This window comes from Pseudopipra pipra, chromosome 2, assembly GCF_036250125.1.
Source record: "Pseudopipra pipra isolate bDixPip1 chromosome 2, bDixPip1.hap1, whole genome shotgun sequence".
NCBI classification, from domain to species: domain Eukaryota; kingdom Metazoa; phylum Chordata; class Aves; order Passeriformes; family Pipridae; genus Pseudopipra; species Pseudopipra pipra.
In genome coordinates, this window is record NC_087550.1 from 31,871,982 (window position 1) to 31,895,489 (window position 23,508).

At 39.7% G+C, this 23,508-nt stretch overlaps 1 protein-coding gene and 1 long non-coding RNA gene across 18 annotated transcripts in view; one reads left to right on the forward strand and one right to left on the reverse strand.

Moving 5' to 3' along the window:
* The window catches only part of TENM4 (teneurin transmembrane protein 4), a 1,582,078-nt gene that overhangs the window by 345,579 nt on the left and 1,212,991 nt on the right, over positions 1–23,508 (reverse strand). For all 17 annotated transcript variants that reach the window (XM_064644892.1, XM_064644901.1, XM_064644900.1 and 14 more), the window contains 2 exons: positions 9,816–10,104; positions 5,090–5,359 (listed from right to left, as the gene is read on the reverse strand). In XM_064644892.1, the coding sequence (XP_064500962.1) occupies positions 5,090–5,359; positions 9,816–10,038 (493 nt within the window). In that variant the 5' untranslated portion in view covers positions 10,039–10,104. The remainder of the gene's footprint in view (positions 1–5,089; positions 5,360–9,815; positions 10,105–23,508) is intronic.
* LOC135409422 (uncharacterized) lies at positions 8,648–10,140 on the forward strand. Its single transcript, XR_010428180.1, has 2 exons — positions 8,648–9,200; positions 9,335–10,140. It is a non-coding gene; the product is annotated as an uncharacterized LOC135409422 (long non-coding RNA).

Consider the following 23,508-nt stretch of genomic DNA (forward strand, 5'->3'; position numbering starts at 1 on the left):
TGTGTCTACTAATCTCTCAGTATACTGAAGTCACACTGCAGCAAGACTTCTGCTGCAAGAATTTCTTTACATGACAGATCACAGTTGAGCATCTTGATCAGTTGAACTGTCTTGAGCCATCTGATGTTGATCATCCTGCCTCTGAGACCCTTCTGGCTGCTTGATACTGCCCATATTCTTCCCAAGAGGAGATGATGACAGACAGAAACATCAGCTCCACTCTGCACAGCATTAATCACTGCTGACTTTTCCTGCTAATGAAGAAAACTGCTTCCCCTCTCTCCTATTGTCTCTCATATTTAACCAACTATGTGCTTTGGTGGATGTTAACACTGAGCCCAGAGTACAACTAAAGTGAATCCTTCGTTTGACACAGCTTCTTTAGAACAGTTGAAAGGTAAACTGTATTTTTTTTTTTATTTAAAAGAAAGAGCTGTGACTCCACTTTCAGAAAGACAAATTTTATAATTGCGGTTGACTCTAGTCTAAAGTAACCTTGCAGTGATTGTGCTGAATAAAACAGTAAGCTCATTTTCACACTGAAGACAGAGGAAAAAGTGGTTTAGTTTTTTGGTTGTTGGTGTTTGTTTGCGTTTTTTTCTCTTTTTTTTTTTTTTTCTTGTGGGGAAGGGATTTTATATTGGATTATCTATATTTTCTCTTCAGTGGTTACCAGCATGATTCCTAACACTTTGGGTGGATCTGGGTTAAGATCTCTGGTATAGACCCAGAAGAAATATTCACAGTCCATTTCATGGATGCTTACACACAAACACTGTCCATCTCCACATCTCTTAGGAGTGCCCTAGGCAGTACAAAAGCCGAAAGTGCTCAAAGCCCTGCCTGAACAGTCCTACATCACCCCAAAGTCAAAGAAAGTACAGCAATGCTACAGACGTTGAAACTGGAGAAAGAGGGAGATTTCAGAGGCCAGCATGGAAAGCCACTCTGAGTCAGCATCTAATCTAGATCATTCTCAGCCAGTAAACTCGTAAACTAGACTATTGTCTAGTTTACACTTAAAAACTTTTGGTACTGGAGTTCCTCAGACTCCTCTATCTCCCCCGGTGCCTAACTGCCTACAAATTGTTTATGAAGAGAGGAGGATCCAGGTGGCTTTGTTCAGCTAGTAGAAGACATCTCTAAAGGGAAGCCTAGCTGCTGCCTTTTAACTATTTTAGGTATGGGTGATGTTCAGAAGATGGAGTCAAACTGTTCTGGGAGATGCTTAGTGGGAGCAATGGACATGAGTTGTGGCAGTGGAAATCCCTACTAGCTCTTAGGAGAAGAGTTGTTCACAACAAGTGTGGTCAGCACCAGAACCAGGATATAAAGGTTGTGGCCTCTCCATCCTGGTCAATACTAAAAGTGTAACTGAACAAGGCCCTGAGTGACCCAATCTGACCTCAAAGTTATCCCTGCTTTAAAGCAGGAGATGGACCAGAGACCTTCAGCAATGCCTTCCAATATAAATTATCCTGTGGTACTGTATTTTTATGATGGTATTCTTGTGATTAGAAGTTGGGTTTTTTTCCTAGTATGTGACTAAATTTCTGCAAAACAAGTCAATTTCTGGAAAACTATTACTTCATTCTTCATTGTGTTCTTCTCTATAGTAAATAATTGCTGGCTCGGTACAAAGCCTGTTCAGGGTTACCTAAGGTAGTGCCAGTAAAGTCCAGGCTTCAATCCAAATGGCCACTTCAGGAACTTTTCCTTGAATCAGTCTTACTGAGAAATAGTGCAAAATAGTGTAGGAAAGAGGTTCTCCTAACATCATTGCTAGACTTCCAGGAACCAAACTGCCCTCTGTGCTTGGGTCTGAACTGTTAATGGGAGTTCACAGTTACAGCTCAGCTTAGATGGTCATGCTGCAGAAAAACCCTTGAACTATATAAAGTGCCTGCTACATCAGCAGCACAGAATTATTGCATTATCCTCCGACAAGGTGCAGCAATTTGAGCTGTACCCTCTGTTCCCTCACTCTGCAAAGTGACTATCCGGGTTGAGCGAAATGCACTGCCCACTGGAGGAGAAGCTGTTGTGGCTGATTAGGTGTGCAGGATCTGAGCTCAGGGTAATGCCAGAGTTATAACTCAACTCTTCAGTGAAAACAAACTCTTTATCTAAAAAAAGAATTCAGACTCCTGGCAACATTCAGCCTTCTAGTGGAAGATGTCCCTGCTCATGGCAAGGGGTTGGAACTAGATGATCTTTAAGGCTGCTTCCAAACCGAACCGTTCTTGAATTTTGTGAAAGCCTTAGATAAAGCTACACATGACTTTCTATGCCAGCTGTTTGTGCAAGGGATTTATGGACTGCAATATGCCATGGAACCAAAGCACCTCATAGGTTTCCTTAAAGACAGAGAGGTGGATCGTGACTGCACATTCTGAGCAGCATATCTGTTCTTTCAAGACATCACAATTTCTGAAATAAAAACAAACTGGCTTTTCAAGGGAGGCAGATCTTCCCTTTTCTAAGAACACAACAAATGTCTTGGTAGAATTATCCTTTGACAGCTTTGGATTTACAAACATCAGAAGTAAATTCTGATTATTTATTTTGGATAAATAATGAACAACATAAAAATTGCTGATGTTGACCTTCATTGGAAAAGTTAGTTTAATGGGCCCCATAAAATCTTCTATTGATGGCACGTTCATAAAGTCCATATTGACTTCAGCTAAAGGCTATAACTTCTATCAATACTGTCAACAATTAATATTGACTCATAAAGGTATCCTGTAAACTGAGTCATAGCATTATGTTACTTTACATTCCCATTAACAAAATTTCATGTCTTCTTGCAAACATTTTTCCTATAAATCTGGGTTTTCTCAAAATAGCCTGTGTGATAGCTAGCAGCCCAGAGTAACACTGCTAATGTGCAGAGGAAGGAAACACAGAGCAACCTTTGTGTTTACCAGACAAAGCTTCTGAGAGGATCTCAGGCTTCATTTGCTCCAACAGCAGGTCTCAGGCTGTGAGGGTTTTGTGCATAAAGGGTTCTCACACCTTTATCTGTGCTAAGCAATTACACAAAGAAAACACTCAAATTTTGTGTACAGTTAAGACTTTTCTTTAATCCTTCTGTTCTTCCTCCGTTGCAACCTTTGTTTGGGTATGTTTTATACTACCCATTCAACCGCAATCCTTATATTGAAATAATATGTTCTGGACAGGTTTTTCTGACCTGAACTTGGCTCATGTCCATGACATATTCCTAGGGAACCATAAGCATCAGATGAAGCTCACCACCAGCACATTTTGAATTGTCTCTTTTTCGTCAGTATTAACAATACAATTATATACTGGATACCATAGTGATCTAGATTTTATTTGTGCTACACAGATTTTGTACTTTTGAGTATGATATAGTCTTTCTCATTCAAAACACCTAACATCTAAGACTGCAAATGCCTAGGGCCCAAAGAAACTAATTCTACATTTGTACAGCACTGTATGTTCTCCACCTTCCTTTTTTCCCTTTTTCTAATTGCTATGAAATGATGGTTCAATGACTGGTTAGTGTGTCACTAAATTTAAGGGAAGAGGTTCAAAGTTGTCTCTTTCCTTACATGAGTATTACTGCCTGTGGTTGCTTTCAGAAAGGCCTTTCAAAGGCAAGCCAAGCAAAGGCTAATATGTTGTTTCTAATAGAATTTCTTTTGTAAGTGATCTGTAGGTACAAAATTGCATTTGCAAATGTAGAGATAGCATTATAGAAACCAGTGAAAAAGACTCCAGCAGATAATGCAATTCTTCTCTCTTAAGACCAAAAAAACCCAAAACTCAAAACTAAAATTCTGTATTTTGGTTTTCTGAGTAGACATAGAAAGAAAAATGTATGGAACACAGCTGCTCACACACTACCATGGAAAGCACAAGAGAGAGCTTTCGAGAGAGTAGAATGGGATGGAAGTTCAAGCTTTTGGCTGTTTTCTAGTGAGTATGCAAAACTCTAATTGACCCTGATGATCCCTCTGATTTTTCATCAAAACACAAGGATCAGAAGGAAGACAATATAACCTAGCACTGTGTGTCTGCCTGTAAGATATTACACTAAAAAACTTAAAAAATATGGTAAAGATAATTTAAAAAGATTCCTCTGTACATTCTTTAAACAGAAGGCCATTTATCTTTGAACTCTGCCTAATACATCATTATCTCTGAGCAGAAACTTAATAAGCTTCTACTGTAATTTTGTTGGAGTTAAACATAAAATCATGTGGGTGGTATATGTCTCACCGTGTCATGGCTTCCAGAGGAAAACTTATCATCATTTGTCACTATAATACTGTGGCAAAAAGCATGAAAAGAACAAGAGATACAGTCATTTCACGTCAGCTTTCTGTGCTGAGCTCAAGCGCCTGACGACTTGTATGCAGCAGCTATATTAAGAAGCAGACTGTACTATAATTGAATTAAAGGTGCAAAGGCATATAGGGCTGGATGAACTCCTGGGTCAAGCTGCAATTGAATCAAAATCCTCTCTGCTTCCTACACTGCTTGGCAGAAGTGCTGACCAAAATGTTCACAGACCTACAAAATGCATGCAGGAATCCCTGCAGCTGGGGACACAAAGTTACAGAGATAAAAAAATCAGTGACCTTCAGCTTCTATTTCGCATAAAGAAAAACGCTTCTAAAAATATTTTACCATTGTTTTCCTTCAGAGAGCAGTCAGCCCATTTACATAAATGAAATGGCTCCTGTCAAGGAACCAGCAAGGAAAAGAAGGAAATTATCTGCCCCAAAAATCTGTAGCAAAGATAAGAGTAGCATTAGCCAGGGGAGGGGAGATTTAAATGCTTTTTGGTTGCTGCAAAAAGCAGGGAGAGTATTACAGATACTTAATGATCTCTGTCGCTGTGATAAATAAGTAGGAGCTTCTCCATCAGTTCATTAACAAACACTTCGTAGGTCAGTACAAAAGGCCATGACATGGGGTTGTTAAAAGAGTGTCTTTATCGAGCCTGATAAAAAAAACCCCAATACAAAACCTAAGGAAGATTAGGGTGGAGTGGTAAGAAGAGTCATTCCTGGTAGAGCTCAAGGCTGACACCGCATTTGCTGTCACCACTTACCAGTTTCAGTATTCTCATGCTCTGTATCGGTGAGGGTGAGGTTGGAGTTGGCCCGACTTGACAAGCAGGAGCTGCGTCCAGACTTGGTGTTGCGTCCCCAGAGCCTCACTGGGTGCTCGGGTGACATGACCACGTCTGCCTCTGTGTCGGCATCCGATCCGGCACTGATGGAGTAGCCACAGTGAGGCAGCCCAATATCGGTCCGGTACAAAGTTCCATGTGTGGGTGTCACATCTTCAAGACCCAGTTCTCGCAAAGAGAAGTTGGCTCCTGTGAGAAAACACATAGGCTTGGTTATTCTTTATTAGAGTACAGTTCTATCTAGCACAAGCCAATGGCAGAAATGTTCATCCTCTGTCTTCATGTGGGGCAGAGCAGCTCGCAAGTCCTGACATCACACCAGAGTCCCCGCTTCTGTGGTCTTGTTTAGTCTGAGACCAAGTGACCATAGAATCATACAGTCATTAAGGTTAGAAAAGATGTTTTAAGATCATCAAGTCCAGCCATTACCCAGCACTTCCAAGTCTACCACTAGACCAGTCTCTAAGCACCACATCTACACTTTTATTTAGCATTTCCAGAGACAATGATTCTACCACTTCTGTAGGCAGCCTGTTGCAATCCCTGATCACCCTCTAAGTGAAAAAATTTTTCCTAATATCCAATCTCAATCTCCCCTGATGTCACTGGAGGCCATTTCCTGTTGTCCTATTGCCTGTTACTTGGGAGAAGAGACTGGCCCCTGCCTCATAACAACCTCCTTTTCACATGTCAAGACCAAAAAGCAGCTGGATTCCTGCTTCCAGAACCCGACAAAAACTCAAGGCATGTTAAATGAAATCATCACATTTGAAAGCAAAGATGGATGTAGATGGTGGAACTCTTTAGGAGAGGCAAAAAGTAATCTTCTTGGGAGAAAAGCAAAATGAGGTGTGCAATGATCAAAAGTCCTACCATACACTTGGCAACTTCACTACAATAGGCAATTTGAGTGAGTTCTGCTCATTGAAATCCCTGAAATTACATACTGGGGATTTAAATTTCCTCTGGTGATTTCACTTTCCCCTTGCTGACCACTCACACCTTGACTCAGTTTAGCTATTCATTCTGATACAGTCACAGCAGAGGTTATTTGGCTGCAAATAGATGCAATTGTTTAGCTGACTAAAAATACAACTTGAAAAGTGACTCTTGACTTCATGACTAGTTACCTGCAGAGCTTCAAAATCAGACTGAATTGATGTGAATGAGGCTTCAAATATTAGCACACTTTGTTTGGAAAGTTGCACAAGGAGGCTGGGGAGAGCAATTTTAATCCACATTTATTTATTAATGCATGCATTTATTTTTCAACCCTGAATGTCTTGAAAAGATTTTGGCTGCCCATGAGTGCCTTTAGCTGCACAGTGCATTTATACAGCTCAGTGCACCCCTGCTTCTGTTACGCCATGCTTTGGATGGATGAGGGCACTGAGCAGTGTTTCCAGCTCAGACATATTTCAACAAGATAAATCTGAAAGAACAATCCCCAGAAAAGTTCAGGTACAAACCTACCTGTAAACACTGAAGTTCATATCTACTCGTTACTGAAATCAATTCGTCGAGTCTGCATCTCAATGTTGTCTCCAAAACTGAATTATCATTTTCTCCTTTCTCAAGACCCTACAATCATGGGGTTCTCCTCACATTTCCATTTGTTGATGTTAAATAGCATATTAGTGGAAAATGTGTATCCAACAGAAATAATCAGATTTCTACTTTTCCGGAGTATGGTTTTGCACATGTGGAAACACCCTGGGCTTGTCCTTGAATCCTGCTGCTTAGGGAAGGTCTCTTGTATTAAAGCACACGTGTCAGAAGACAGCTGGCCTAAACTAGATGATATTTTACTATATTTTTTCATTCAGTTGACTTTGCAGCTCTCAGTGAACAAAAAGCAGACTTGAACGCAAGGTAAATAATGAGACTGGACAACATTTTCATGTAAAGCTCAGAGAAGGAACTGTTTGATGGCAGGAGGAAGTAACTCTGGTTCAGCTGGTCACAGATCTGCAGCCGAGAACACTCAAAGTTCATAAAGCATTCATGAACTCCACACCTTTTTAATAGACCAAACTAGAATAAAGCTTTCAGATAGAGTGGACAGAAAAGGTGGCTTAGGGCTCACACCTCTGTCCAACCCTTGGGCTTTGCTTGGGAAACACCATGCAACTTGTGGTAAAGTAATCCATTTAACTTGATTGCAAAGTGGTTCGTGAGAGTGTCCTCTATGAGTTCATGGAATGAGGTAGCAAATAACTTGACCTAAGTTGTAAACACAAGGAAGCAGTATCTCCACAGAGACCTTGCTCTTCTCTTCCAGTTTTGATGTATGTGCAAGGCCGGAATAATTTTTAAGCCATCCTTTTTAGAGGATTGGAAAACATCTTTTGGTTTTGCTTGTGTTTGAGTCACTGACTGTGAGTTCTACCTTTCCCTGAAACAAGCCACACAGCATCATCAGGCACATCAACGTGCAGCATGACTGATGCTATCCAGTAACAGCAGCTCATAAATTATGAAAAATGACTGCTACAATTAACTGAAAATCAAATTTATTTGCAATAAACAGCAGCAGATGCATTGATTTTCATATTCTATGCTCACTGTTGCCTTTTAAGCTGGAAGAACTCAAGTCAATAAAGGGAAGATAATAAATATCTGAGGCTTTTTAATTCAGATCTGGTCTATTTTCTCCTGTGCTGACTTGCACATTTGCTGGCACTCACTCTAGCTAAAATCATTTAAATGCTGACTTGTTTATTTACTGAATTTATTTGGTCTATTTGAAATGTTTCCCTCCTCTGCCTTCCAAACCAACACATGAGAGAAACTCACTTTGCCTTGTTGATGTCGAGCAGGCTAAGGCGGCTTGGTTTCAGTTGGCAGGAGGCCAAGCAGAATCACAAAGTGAGGTCCATTCATGGCTTATTGCCAGTGGAAAATGTGGCACAGAAAGTCTGGGTTTATTGTTAAACATCAGGCCAGTTTAAAGAATCTCAGGATAAACTATGAAAAAGCTTGAAACTGAATAATCCATGACTGTTATGTCAGAAATAGAACTGATGCCCAGACATGGTTAATCTTAACTTCTCAATTAATTTCAGTCACTTCGACCAGTCATTGTTACTATTTCTCAGTATAATCCAAAATTTTCCTATGAATTTGTATGAATCTGTGTATAGCAAATTTATACTCCCTTTTCAAGAAAAGTAACCTTTTGTGGGCTTCTTAGGAGAGGTTTGTGGACCTGCATGGCCTCATAGACCCTCAAGTTGAAAACCACTGACCTGGACTAATTCACATCTATCCTGCATGGTGAATATATTGTATGAAGTGAGCAAACTCAATGACTTAAAGTTTCCTTTTCTTTATAACATCGCAGATTCCTTAGAGAGGATGAAGTACTTCAGTGTTGCTAAGAGGGAAAGTGCTTTTATGATGTCACAGTACTATTTATAACACCTATTGGCCCTTCTGTTGATTATTGCCTTTTGCAGCTATCCTGAAATACAAATACCAAAGCCATGTACACAAAGATACCTCTGAAAGTCATTTTGCTTTAACACGCCTTAAAGATGTGTCTTTCACGAAAACCACAAGTGCATGATGTTTGAGGAGTAAAATTAAGCACCCCCCAAGTTAAAAGAGTGCAATTATATGCATTCCCTTTGGGGAATAAGCTCCTCCAAATTGCAGAGGATGTGTTCAGAGCACTCTGGGTTGGCTAGTTTATGTTAATTTTTTAGAATGCTGCCTACTCTATTTGACTCACTTTGCCATTTTGTGCTTTTCTTGATAGACTTCTAAAAATAATTTATGTAAAGTCCTGCTTGGCTTCTGAACTACAACACTTGTGCCTCTACAGAAAAATGAAGACAAGACACAGCAGGGGTCAGAAATCTACTGCACATAGGCAACAGCAGCGGTGAAAATGTAACTACACTGACTTTGGAGTAGCAATGAAAAAGTGAATATCTGAAATCTCTATTAGGACTGTGATGCCCATGGTGACCCTTGAAACTCCACATCTTCACAGACACTGTGACCCAGATGCACTTAATGGGCTCCCGTAAGTCCTAAAAGTGGTTCCTTACTCCTCTAATATTGGAGCATGTTCCCAAGTCAAATCTAAAGCCTGCAGACCATGTACAATGCCAAGGGTGGTTCATCCCATCTGGAGCTCAGTTGCCTTCCTTCTTTCAGGATTCTTGGGTTTTGCTGTAGATCAGATGGACATTGTGGGCAGTGGCACTCTCCTCTCACTGTCTTCTGCCTCAGCTTTCTTGTTGACTTCCTTCATAACAGAGCAGGCACACCCCATAGTGAAAGTTCTCCTGAGCAGGCAAGAGCTTTCCACACCATGTCAGTACTGTACAGCACATGCACGGGGGTTCTAGTCTCGTGGTAGGAAGTGGCAAAGTGCTGTTGGAGGCAAAAAGACTAAGACACAGAAAATGTGTCTTAGTAAATGCTAATGAACATGAGGTATGAGTATGCCACTTAAGGACACTGGTCTGCACACAATGTCTGTGGAATATAATGAAGATGGTCCTTGCTGCTCTCTCTGAATCTCTCTATCTTCCTTTCAGCCTCAGAGTCCTTCAAAGGTATCCTCCCACCCAGCCCCAGCTCTCAGTTGATTCACTCACACTGCTTACAGATCCATCCGCTGAAAAGTACCCACCTGCTCGGCAGAATTCATCGGCCTCCTGGTGCACCATGTCTTTGACCCGATTGCTGTAGGTCAACCTGGAATCTTGATCATAAGCCTTCAGGGTCTCGCTGGAGCTGTAGGACTTCTGGGGTACCTTGCTGTCCTCACTCTCAGCCGAAGAGCTCGTGTAGCGACGCTCAGTGTCGCGGCGCCGAGTCAGAGATCGATACGGTTTCCTCTCTTTTACATCCATGGCACCCTTATCTGAGTATTCAACATTAAAAAAATGACGTCTGTGTGGTGGTCAGATTGGAATAACCTGAAAGAGAGAATAAAAGAAATTCATGCCTTTGGGCACTTGATGGCTAATTTGCCTTCTTTATACATTCATGCATTGAAGAAAAGAGATGTTACTCAATGGATCACAGGAAAACCCTCTTAGAACAATTACCAATAAAAAGGAAGTCTCAATTATATGTGACTCATTTAATAATTGCCACTGCTAACAGGACACATACACGCAGTAACCTGCATCTGTCTGAACTGGGAATGCACTTGGGAATTTGAAACTGATTGTGATATTCTGTGTCTTTTTTTCCATGGGAAGTGATTCAGACACCTCCGGGAGGCATGTATTCATCAGTCACCTAATCTCTTGGAAATCAGGTAATGTTGAAATGTCTCTATTTGGGCATCCAGAAGACTTTGGAAAAATGCTGTCCTGTGGTTTTAAAAGTGTTTTGTCAGATTGTGAGGTTACAAAGGATGAACAAAAGACTGAGAGAGTGTAAGAAGGCAAGTGGGAAGGGGGAGGGAGAAAAGAAGAATGAAGGGCTGAGATACGGATGGAAATTGGACAAAAATGTCTTCCTATTCAGAGGGCTCATCTTTACTCAGCTGGAAATATATTAGAACTTAAGCAGAGCTGAGAAAGAGTAAATAAATGATAGTGCTCTGCTTCATGTAACAACATGGCCTGGAATTTATGCCTGTTGGAAAACTAATGTATATATGCAATGTTATGCAAGCATACATATCTGCACACAGAGAAAACAGATAACAGAAATAAAACATGTTAAAAGTACATTTTTCAAAATAATTAATAAATGGTACTTTCACTTCAAGTTTATTAAATGCAACAGAAAAAAAAAGTCAATGACTTGCATCAAGATAGTAAAATATGTTTTTTAATATCTAAACAGGTTTATGAGGGAAAAAAAATGAAAAAACCCACAAACCAAACATTGAAAATCTGTAATTACAGGCTGAGCTTGTAAGGAACTGAGTCCTCCTGACTGCTAAGGAACCGAAGTTGAGTCTCTAAATGCCACCTCAGGAAATTTTCTTTACCAGCAGCATTTAAAAACATAAAGGAAGAGGTTAAGAAAGAACCTATCAGTTATTGGTCTTTTTCATAGGAAATACATATGGAAATGTATGGCAAGGACTGAATCACATTCTGGTGTCATTTCTCTCTTAAAAGTCTAAACCCTGAATGTACTAATAAAATCTTACTCCTCCATGATTCACACCCCAGCCTTGGTACAGATGTTGTGTCCCGGATTTCACAGGGTCATAGAATCCTAGAAGGGGTTGGGTTGGAAGGATCCTTCAAGATCATCTAGCTCCAGCCCCCCCTGACACGGGCAGGGACACCTTCCACTAGACCAGACTGCTTCAAGTCCCAGTCAACCTGGCTTTGAACACTTCCAGGGATGGGGCAGCCACAGCTTCTCTAAACAGTCTGTGGCAGTGCCTCACCACCCTCACAGTAAAGAATTTCTTTCTAATATCTAATCTACACCTGCCCTCATACAGCTATGATGCAGTAGCTGAGGATGGATGTTCTGTGAGCTTTGCAGGTTGGCTTAAAGGGATGTGGTATAATATGGCATTTGTGGGTTTCAAAATATGAGTGTTTGAAGGATAGAAGACTCTTGGCACAGAGTCTTCTGAAAACCTACAAATCATAATTGTAATGCTGAAGCCTGAAGACAACATTTTATTAGCAATTCCTTACTTGCCAAAGTGTCTGACACAAGCAAAAGTAAACAAATACTGGAGTTGAAGAGAGATTACGGGAAGGAACAAGAGCTGCAGGAAGGTTGTGAGATACACCTGCAGCTGGGCAAAGCAAAGGAGGATTACACTCTTGGAACTCTCATGGGGATAAACCATGACAACACTCCTATTTCTGCAATTCTGATTTTGCTAAAACTGCTAACTGGGTTTTAGTCCTTTTAACCTCCAAAATGAACTTTGCAATGATAGACCCCAATTCCAACACCTTGTACAGTTCCTGTGGGATTCTTTCCAGGAAACGAAGACACTACTATATATTAAAAAAAAATGCACTTCATTCTCTTACAGTTTATTCCACTGATGGTGTCAGACCAAGTTCATGCTTTCTATTTGTCAGCAAAACGCATAGAAATTGTCAAACATTGATGGGAGGATGAGGGGAAAAGGAGTGTCTTATAACTGAGCTTTACTTAAATCATTCCCAGAGATTTGAGCACCACTTGGATTATGTTTTAATACATTTTTAATATGTTTTTTATTTAATATGTTTTTAAACTCACTGAACTCACTGATTTAAATCAGTCATGTAAATTCAACAGAGTGAATGCAAATGGGATTACTCACCAGCCAAAACTGACACATGTTAAATGTTTTGTAGACCAAATATACAAAAAGTAAGGCCTGAACGTAGAAGCCATAGTGAAGGAAATTGTGTTATGCTACGGACCAGTAGTAGCATGCAAGAGATCTACCAAATAATGGTATATATTTTTTTGCATTGAATCAAACATATTGGTGCTTTCACACTGGAGAGAGCTAAAAGAAATAGAATATCTGATTGCTTTTCAGTGCACTGTCTTGTTCTCTTAAAAAAAACACCACCCTTTTTGGCTTGAAAAATTGTGACTTTTTTGCACTTGTTATTGAGTCAATTTGTCTGCTTTAAAGCATCTTTTTTTGTGTGAAATCCTGAGAAGGACCAGGTTTGTTATACTTTTGAATAAAACACCTCAAAACAAGCTCCTTCACAACAGCCCTGTAGTAACAGCTGTTATAATGAACACTAAAATTGTGGTTTATTGTCATGGGGGACGGAGATAGCAAAATGTGAGCAAGAACAGTTACTCTATAAGAAAGAAATGAGGAAAGGTGGCTTCTATCTGTTTCCGAGCATTGTAGCAATTCCTACTGAGGGCTAGTCATTTAAAACCCCTCTACCGGGAGAGGCACGTGTGCCAAGATAACCTTTCTGCACAGTTAGAGCCACAAGGTACAAACAGGGTCTGTAATTACCATTAGTAACCTTGCAACTTAGGAAATGACAAAAAACCATGAGGAAATTGACTGAATTCCCACCAGATGGAGAGTTTTCTTTTTGTAAAGAAAGGTGCTGAAAACCTGAAATTCCTCCTACAGTTCATCAAAAATAGCCCTGTAAATTTGCACCGTCCACATGTACATTCCTCTCTAACAGTGTTTCTATTCCCAATTCATTCATATCTTTACAAATTTAGCTCTTCTCAACTTTTTATTTCTCTCTCCCTCACCACTTGGCTTGACTTTCCAACTAGAAAGGTCACCTCCCAAAAACATAGTGAAGTGTTTTTTTTTTTTTTTTTAATTTTTTTTTTTTAAAGAAGGAACTGTTGCATTTAACTGACTTAAGTAAATTTCCAGCACTTCTCCATGGACATGCAGTTCTTGTCATCTGAGTTTTATGGCCCAATTCCCAGATGGTTTAGATACCTTACGTTCAGTAGAGTTGTGTTGTCAGGGAATTTGCCTCATAATGTTTCTGTGATAGATTATTATTTTTTATCTGCTACTTCTTGTGTCTAGATTTCACTTCTGCTACAATTTCATCTGTGCCATCAACACCTCACATTTTTCCTGACTTCTCTGGCCCACGGCGAATACAAAGAATCATACTCGTCTCAGTTACATACTCAACCACCAGTTTCTTTCCGTCTGTAGCTCATGATTGCTCCTCATAATTTTAAAAGCTTCCATAAACTTGCTGGACTGGATGTAAAAAAACCCAAGGCTTCTAATAAGGTTCCTTTTGATCCCTGTGCTCCTTTTCCCTAAGCACAAAACCCTCCTGCTCTGAACCATTTCTATTTGGAAAGTACTTTCTTGTCCTATAATGCAGTGTTTCTGTCTCTTTTTTGATTCTTTTATCATTCCTGCTGTCTGCCAATTTCATCTTTTTTCCATTTTTTTTAAATTTTTTTTTTAAGGCCAGTTAATGGCAATAGCCATTCTTATTTTTGTTAGCCCTCTGTGTATGCAATCCCAGTAGGACCACAAGCTGATCTGGGGTGCAGTTCAAAACAGAAATAAGCTTTACTTATTCTACTCAGAAAAATCCCACTGACCCCAGAAAGGGTTACTCACATGTAAAGACATATAAAATCAGACTACTTGAAAAAGTTATATTTTTCAGAGATGTGGGACTCTTCTCACATCCTTGCATATATGTCAAGGAGTGGAACAAAAAAATCAGCTTTCTAGTTCTGGTGCGGTAGTGCAGCAAATGCAATGCTTATTTGCAGCTCTTTGTGTTCTGCTTTTGCTTTGGTTGGCTCCCAAATAATCCTTTTTATGATGTTTTATCCTTTATATCTATCCTCCTTATTCTCAGTTCTGTTGCTTTTTGTTGCTCTTTGGAGCTTTGATTAACCACACCGTCTTTGTGCTGCAGAATCGCACTCAATGAATGGCAAGGGGGATGATTTATTTTCTGAGTCACTGCTCAAAAGACAAACTTGCATCAATCAAAAACCAGACAAGAGAGTGTGACACCACAAAGCGATATGCTAGGATGTGCTTACAGCAAAAAGGACAGGTGGTCTTTTATAGCTGACTTACATTGCAGGTCACTAATCACAGAGATTAGCAGCAAGGTGATAGACAGCACCTGTTCTGGAAGGCAGCATGTCATATCATCCAAGTTTCTGTCAAAATGTGAGGGTTTATATAGAAGAGATAGCTTTATGTGTTTCCCATATAGTTACAGTAACAAGGTGATGAGAAAACTGGAAGAGTGAAATATCTTGACTCCATGAAAACGTGAGCATGAATTCTGGTGGGTTGATTCCACCTCCACCTTTGTGCTGGAAGAAGCAAAGTGACTTCCCATAGGCATCTGTTTTCCTCTGCAAGACTCCCTATGCAAAAATAGCATCATCTTCCTTGGTAGGGCCTGCTTTTTGTCTTCTTAAACTAGATTTTCTCATTTCATTGCTTAGGGCAATATTTTTCTGTATTTTTTATTGCTGCTGCCCTTTGTAGAATGAGCAAAGCTATAGAATACTGAGAGGCAGCTGAGTTTTATTTTCCCTCCTTTGAGCTCCACAAATCAAAACATTAACTAATACCTAATGCTGGTAAGTAGTGAGCAAGTATTGTTTCCTTCACTTTATAGAGGAAGATATGAGCCATATGAAGTCAAACTGAATTGCTTAAGGTGGTACAAGAAGACAGCAACACAACTGAGAGCAAACTCTTGATCTCCCAGGCTGAGTCTGATGCTGAGCCCTGGGTTTTTTTGAGAACCAAGTCACATAAGCACAGTAGAATACTTAATTAAAAAAATCTTGGCCAATGTGCATCTGAAATCTTTGTTGGAGAAGAGCAGCATGAACCTCAGGTATTATTAACAAGATTCTCTTTCATGTTTGGATAGTGTCCTTCAGTCAGAAGAACTGTGGAGCATGTACAATTGCAGTTGTGTCTGACCAGTGAAATCCCATGGTGAATGATGAAAACCCCACTCAGAGTCAAAAGAGAAACAGATTTTCACCTTGCTGTATAATAACCTTGAAGGTAGCAACAGATATTGGGGCCAGACCAGCAATGTTATTTGGGAAATTAAACTTAGGATTCTAAGCTGCAACCAAAGATGTTGTCAGTTCAGATGATTAAATGACTTTGTGTCTGTGGTTATGAATATCCTACACCAAGTTTGGTCATCACCTGGTGTTTTACACCTTATTTGAAAGAGTGCAGTCCGCTGCAACAGTCCCACCACACTTCCATGAGGATGCAAGTGCCTTGTTTGAGGCTCCATATTCTAACCTCATGGAGTCACAGAAAGTCTTGTGTTAGAATGGACCTTAAAGATCATCTAGTTCCAAGCCCTCTGCCATAGGCAGGGACACCTCCCACTAGTTCATGTTGCTCAGAGCCACATCCAGCCTGACCTTGACAAAACCTGGCCTTTTTTACACAAAATGTTGAACCTGGGAAGTCTTATTTGATAATTTTCATTTGTCCAGAATGATCTGTGATATTGCCTCCCATTCCACACCTAGTCTAAAGCACAAAGCTGGCATAAATGTAGGGGTGAATGTTATGATGCATTCAGCAAATGCTTAGGCATGTACTCAGGTCTGATTCAAATCAAGTTTGTATTGCCCAGTGATCAGAGTCAGCAATGATCTGATTTTAATAAATACATAGCCGTGACTTAAACAGTGTGGTGCCATTTACCATGTTTCTGGGAAGTCCTTCTAAATAACATAAAGGACTTCTGTGTTTTTTATTAAACTTTAAGCTTCAGATTTATAACAGAGGTTCAAATCCCACAAGGTCTTTGTAGGAAATAAATTAAGCTATGGGTACAACATCCTCTCACATTTTTGGCAAAGGCTTTGGAAAGAAGCAGGCACAAGAGAGGAAAAGGAACAGTTGAATTAATACTACTTGGCTTCAACTCAGTGCTCAAAGAAAGTAAACCAAACCTCCCTTTTCTGGTCTTAACCACTAAGCCTTTCTTCTGCTTGCTAGGCACTTGGTAATGTCCTGTCCAAAAGATGTGGTTTGTGACCTTTTTGTGAATAAATCGAAAACTGCAAGGAGTTGGAGGTCCAGGAAAGTTTGAAACAGTGGTTGAGCTTTGAGGTATGGTGGAAAAGTGTGAAAGAGGCTGGAATGCAATTATCTCAATTATTTTTGGTTTGCAAAGCCCTAAGTCTTCTTTCACAGGCTGGAGCCTTTAAGCTGTGCTAGAGGAAGATTCTGGGGCCAGAAATTAACAAAGCTTTGGAATAGTTTTTGACTAATATAAGTAGTTTGCAGCTGCAATCATCAGAACCCTACTCTATCTTTCCCTAAAATGGAAATTACTTTTGAAGCAATCTTAGTTTTATATTGAAATTTTCATTATGAGTCTATTAGCCATTATTGGATGAAGTGGATTTTCTTCAGAACCTCAATTGAATAGATAATGCATAAAGGTATTTAAATAATAAATGCCAGAAGAGACATTCCTGACCATGTAGGCTGTTTCAGGTTCAGCCTGGAAGTTTTTCCTGATTCCCTATGTCAGACTATGTCATACACTATGTGTATGATGTGCCAAACATCCAAAACCTCTGTGAAATCAGCCTGTTTATCAGCAAATCTCAGAGTGAGAAAGAACTGGTGACACAGAATGCAGGTAGTCACTGAAAGCATTCCCATACTTCCTCTATCATGCACCATCTGATAATTTGGGCTCTTATCTGGGATACAGAGGGCTAAATTTTAAGTCCTTAATCTGAATCAGACAGGATGTAGTTTTGAATGTGTCTCAAGCATCCTAGGTGAAAGCCCTCGGCACAGGTTTCCTTAATTTGCTTGGGAGAATCTTTTCTTTTTCTTCCAGAAAAGAAAAACATACTTTTTTTTTTTTTTTTTGGTAAAGCAACATATTTGATAATCTCTAGTCATAGAACAGTAGAATGGATACTATGACAACAAAGAAGGTGTCTTTGTGTTGGAAGGGACATTAAAGATCCTCTAGTTTCAACCCCCTGCAATGAGCAGGGACACCTTCCACTAGACCACATTGCTCGAAGCCCTTTCCAACCTGGCCTTGAACACTTCCAGGGTCAGGGCACCTACAATTTCCCTTGGCAACCAGTGCCAGTGTCTCATCTCCTAGACAGTAAGAAAAGGTTGGTAAAGGGCTTGCTCAGGGTGCTAAGCTTTGTACCCACTCTTGGGTAAGCTTTGTGTCTGATTCTCAGTGTTCTGCTGCAGCTTACAGGAAACCTTTGTAATAGAATGGTGACCCATATGAAAATGTGGCAAGAATCCCAAGACAATTACCATACACACCTTGCGCCATTCAACCTCTTTATTCCACAACTAGGTAAGTGAACTGCCACATGTAGATACACTATCTCTGTATTCCTGCTTTTCTTGTCATATACTGAACAAGGAAACTATCCATCTTTATTACCCCTGCATGGACTGGATGTAGTCAATTTGGAAGAGAAGAAGGAGAAAGTGGTTGTGAATGGTGATTTATTGATTAAGGTTGGCCCTTCCCCTCCATACGCTTCAAGAAATTTCTTTGCAGGACCACCAGGTTTGGCAGTCCTTCATAAACCTGTCCTCTGAGAGTTTGCCTAATCCCATTTGACTCTTAAATACTTTTGGCCTTTGCAACATCCTGTGAACAGCCCTCCAATGTGATTATGTGTTGTGTGAAGAAGTACTTGTCTCCTTTAAAGTTGCTGTTTACAGTCTTGTCTTTTGTGGGGATATTGATGAGCCCTCAGCCTTTTCCATAAGAAAGAAGCCTTTGAACTCAACCCATTCTCAGATGCAACTTATTTTTTACTATTATGCACTATTTCTGGTCCCACTGAAGAGAAGTGAATGGAGGCTCTTTTAGGAAAGAAAGTATGTCTGCCTTTTCTCCCTGTGGCCACCACCACAGGCTCTAATCCCGCCTCTAAAAACACTGATGCAATCAGCTGCAGTAAAACAAAGAGAAACCTGTTGGTAGATAAAGTTCAAAGAGTAAAGCTTGCCATGTTTCTGTATCCCTCAGTAAAACTATCACGTTGGTGTGCACCACCTGTGTGAAACAGAAGAGTTCAGAGCATCTCCTGTTCTACAGCCTTCGGATGCAGACTGGGGTCTGAGCAGCGCGCAGGGTGACAGCTTGAATTGAAGGAGATCTGTAACGTGAAACTTGCAAGATCTGAATTCCCCCCCCCCCCCCCCCCTTTTCACTGGCTTGGCTGTGAAAACAAAAGAATAATAGTTTATGCTTGCATTGGCTTTCACTACTGCTATCGAATGGCAGGGGATGTCATAGGCTCAGCTGAATTTGGAGGAATACACTCAGCTATGCTCAAAAAGCATTTCTAGGGACAGATTTATTTTGTATCTGCCTATTTCTTAACACTATTTATATAGACACTCTGCAGAACAGCATGATGGAAAACTTCCTGCAGCAGAGGGAAGCTCTCACCTAACCAAGCAGGACACACAGCATAGGGAAAAAAGTATTACCATCCTTCTTCTGCAGGCAAAGTCAACTATCTTATTCAGTTCCTTTGATTCAAGTAACTAACACACAAAACTCCTGCAGGATTAGTCACAAGGCCAACCTGTTCTTGTCTTACTACAGCATCATGTTAAAAATTGTCCCTGCTCTTGTCACAGATGTTGTAGTACTGCGTAATCTGTCCTGGCTTTCGTTCATCAGGGAAAGAAACCAACCTGTTTTCTTGTTCTGATAAAGTCCCCCAAAGGGTCAAACTTCAAACTGAGGTTATTAAAACAGGAGTTATCTGAAAAAAAGACTGCAAAGGCCCATGAATTGATTTATTTTAGGACTTCTATGTAAGATAATCAGAGTGCACTGAGAGATGCTAAGGATTGATTAATCAGTGTAACCCCTACCGTGTCCAGAGCTTAACTTTCAATGACACATCAAGCTTATGCAGTAGGAAGGGTATTTTTCTTAGGTAAAATGCCTATGGAGGAAAAATAGAGAGATTAAAATAGTAAATTAGAAATAGAAAATGTTGCTTTTTTTCTGAAACAAAGGGAGAGACCTTAGAGCTCATTCCAGTATCTAAAGGGGTTACAAGGGGAGGGGCTTTTGACAAGGATAAGTAGTGATAGGACAAGGGGGAACGCCTTCAGACTGACAGAGGGCAGGGTTAGATTAGATATTAGAAAGAAATTCTTTACTGTGAGAATGGTGAAGCACTGGCACAGGTTGCCCAGAGAAACTATGGATATCCTGTCTGTGGAAGTGTTCAAGGCCAGGTTGGGTGGGGCTTTGAGCAATCTAGTTCAGTGGAAAGTGTCCCTGCCCATTAGTTGATCTTGAATGCCCCTTCCAATCCAAACCTTTCAATGATTCTATGATTCTATGACCTTCCAAACCAGAAATTAATACACTCTTACAGATACACAAATGCTGCTCAACTGCAAGGTGCATTAAGGAGGTAGTATACTAAGGTTATAATAACTGATACTGTAGCTCAGAGGAAAATATATAACATTACATTTATTCTATTGTTGCAAATTACTGCTTTTCTACTTGACCAAAGGTATCAGAAAAATAGCAGGGTTTTATTTTTATTTACTTTTCATTTTTAGTACATGGTAAAAACTCAGAAGGTAAAATTTGTATTCTCTTTTTATGCTTTGTGCACCTACATGGCAGGATGATCAGTCAGGGTGATAAGTCAGATTTGTCTCACCTAACTGTGGATATCAGTCCTTCAAATATCTACAGCCAAACTACTCAAAACTGATTCCTTCTACAATCAATGAAGAAAAAAGAGTAATTTCTAGGGCAAAATTCATATAAAAATTAATTTAGACAATTATTACAATCATGGATAAATTATTTTTATCTGGAAATGACTCCTTCTCCTTATGGATTCCAAGGGGACCCCTAGGCTGACTGATTCAGGACTAAGAGTCTAAATTTGGTTGCATTCACCACACAGTTAAGTTATTCATTTGTGTTGCTGCACGTTTGTGATTTCTTACTGATTTAGCCATTCGAAGGGGTACATTTGCATCTACCCCATGTTAGAGGCAGAACAGGGAAGTGACCTGATCAAATAATGCAAGAAGTCAGTGGCAGAGACTACACAAAGGTCAGCTCCTGTTTGGACATCAGAAGCCTGTTTACTAGAGGTCTTGGATTTTGTGCCAGTATTTCTGAAAGCCAAATAATTTTCATATATTTCAGTAGATAAAATGCTAGGTAAGAGACTAAGTTGTTTATCCAAGTCCAAACTGGAAAATAAAGTCTGCACTGTTGGTATTAAGATCACTAATTTAGTGACTAAGTGATAAATCTTTTGGTTTACCATAGGAAAACATCTTGTACGTGACTTCCTGTGGCAAAACAGAATGACTTATTAAATCATTCTTATAAGACTACGTTTTTATATCATTTAATAAAATGAGTGGAAAGGCTCACTGTTTTGCTGTAGAAAAGCTTTGCTACCATGCTAAGGAATCCAGCTTTAAGAATATTCAGCAAAAAGACATTGGGAAGAAAAGGAAAAAGCAAATGAAGGAGCTGGGGAGGGGAGAAGGCAATTGAAGATGTAAATGGCTCTTCTTAGTCATACCTTTAATGACTAGCTAGACCAAAGATTAGAAGTAATTGAACTAGCTCTCAGTCAACAAAAGAGGCAAATAGATTGTAAAGCAGAGTGGGATTACATTAGCTTACACTAAACCAAGAGTAATTAGTGTTTGTGCAGTGCTTAAAAAGCAGAAAGTGCTGTATAAATGTTAATTATTACTATTTGTTTCAAATAGATGCAACAAACACAATCTTTCACATGCAAAACTTATCAACAGGTTCCATCATTTGACTGAGACTCATTAGAGCACATTTGGAAAAACACAAGGAGTCTTATTCAGTGGGTATCTCTGACTTATGAATGTTTCATTTGAAGTCATAGGTGACTGCCTATCTTTGGAAAGTGTGTTTTCTGGAAAATGAAAAAAACCCACCCAAACCCAAAGCACCAAGTTCAGCATCTCTACCCAGCTCAAAAGACAAAAGAATTTAAGAGATGAAGGCCATGGGTTTCAGATTGCAAGTAAACCATCTTCATTTTGGACCATCCAATAAATACTGAGATGAAGAGATAGTTATGTCTGCTTCTGAGGTGCAAGAGTCTGGGAAACAGCACTAGTTTCTATTATGCCCTGCTGTACCACTAATTTATTGTGTGATCCTGGACAAGGCATTTAACCTTTTGGGCCCGTTTTATGAAAAACAGATATAACCATTCTTAGCTGTTTCACAGCCAAGTAAAAGGTCTTTTTTGATGCTTTTAAGCATGTCATTTCAATAAATAATTTATGAGACATATCAGTACTAAGAAGATGTCTGAGAGAGTCTAGGAGTCTAACAAGAAACTTATGAGGTGAGATCATACACTTTCAGGATGGATCCTGGGCCAAGACATGCTAATGATTTGCAAAGATTATTAGGCTCACTGGAATCATGGACATAAAAGAACCCTAAAGTAAAATGCTTATCTGCTTTCTTGCAATAAATTCTTGACCCAATTTCCTTCCTACCTGGCAGAGAAGAATGATGAATAGCAGAGGTCCAACCATTTGTAAGTTTTAAAAGTCACAAAGGATAATTCAATTACAAAAAGTAATTTGTATGAAAGAAATATTTTGCCAGGATATGAGCTAATAAAAACCTATATTTAAGTTCATGATTTTCAAAGTATTATACAAATGTTAATTTATTAGCAATTATGTCTGTAAAGGAAGCAGTACAGATGGAGACAGAGGAGACAGCAACATCCTCTGTCGTGAGCTTCTGAAGCCAAATGTCTCATTGTACTTATCGTTGCCCGAGTGAAACTGGATCAATGCTTGCATCTGTTGGATGCAGAAATCTGCAGGAAATCCAATTGCCAAGAATCCTTTAAACATAAGTTTGTTTTCACCAAAGTTCAGGCTCCTGGGTTTGAAAATGTCAGCCTCGGTAGAGGAACAGTTCCACGTTTCAATGTTTCTGATGACAAACCCTGCTTGAGATGTTCCCTCCTGCTAGGGCTCAGCCACCCTGCTGCTTCCTGCCTCCCTGGGGAAACTGATGCAGCTGTTCATAAAACCACACCATAAGCAGATCAGGGAAATTGTCTGTAAACTAAAAGAAAAAGAGCCCTTATCTGCAAAATCCTTATTTTTAAATTTTTTTAGTCTCCCCAACTTTATTCGAGCTAGATTAATATCAGTCTGGTTTCACAACTAGATGCAAGGCTCAGGCAAGAGGGCAATACCCTGGGGTGAAAAGGAAAATAGATTGGGATACTCTTTTCTATCATCTAAACTGGAAGAAGGAGGTGTTTCCACTTAAGGTTGCAATAACTTGCTTGATCTAAAAATCTGTATTTCTAATCAGTTTTCAAGCAGTAGAACTGGAGATTTCTAGTAGCCCTTCTGCTACAACTTTGCCAGCTCTTGCCCCTATCACACATGGGCAGGTGTACATTTTGTGACTCTGAGAGATAGCATCACTCCATTTCTTGCCAAGAGAGCTGATGCTGCTTCATGGAAGCTGCCTTGCTGAACGCCCCTGAACCATGTCCACACCTCATCTATTCCTTCTAAATTACAGATGAAGTTTCTCTGCCTTTAATTGCAATTTCTGTTAAGACTTTATTGTCTCTGCCATGTCTTTACCACATTGCTTTTAAGAAAAGTTGAAAACTGTTGTAAGCAAACAAATCAAATGCAGTCAGCATCTTTTTCTTCTTCTTCTTCCCTTTTCTTCCTTCTTTTTCTTCCCTTTTCTTCCTCCTTCTTCCCTTTTCTTTCTTTTTTTTTCCTTCCCTTTTATTTCAGTAGCAATTATTGGTATCCCGTGTAGGATAAATGAATGTTAAAAAAAAAAATCAGATCTTTCTTA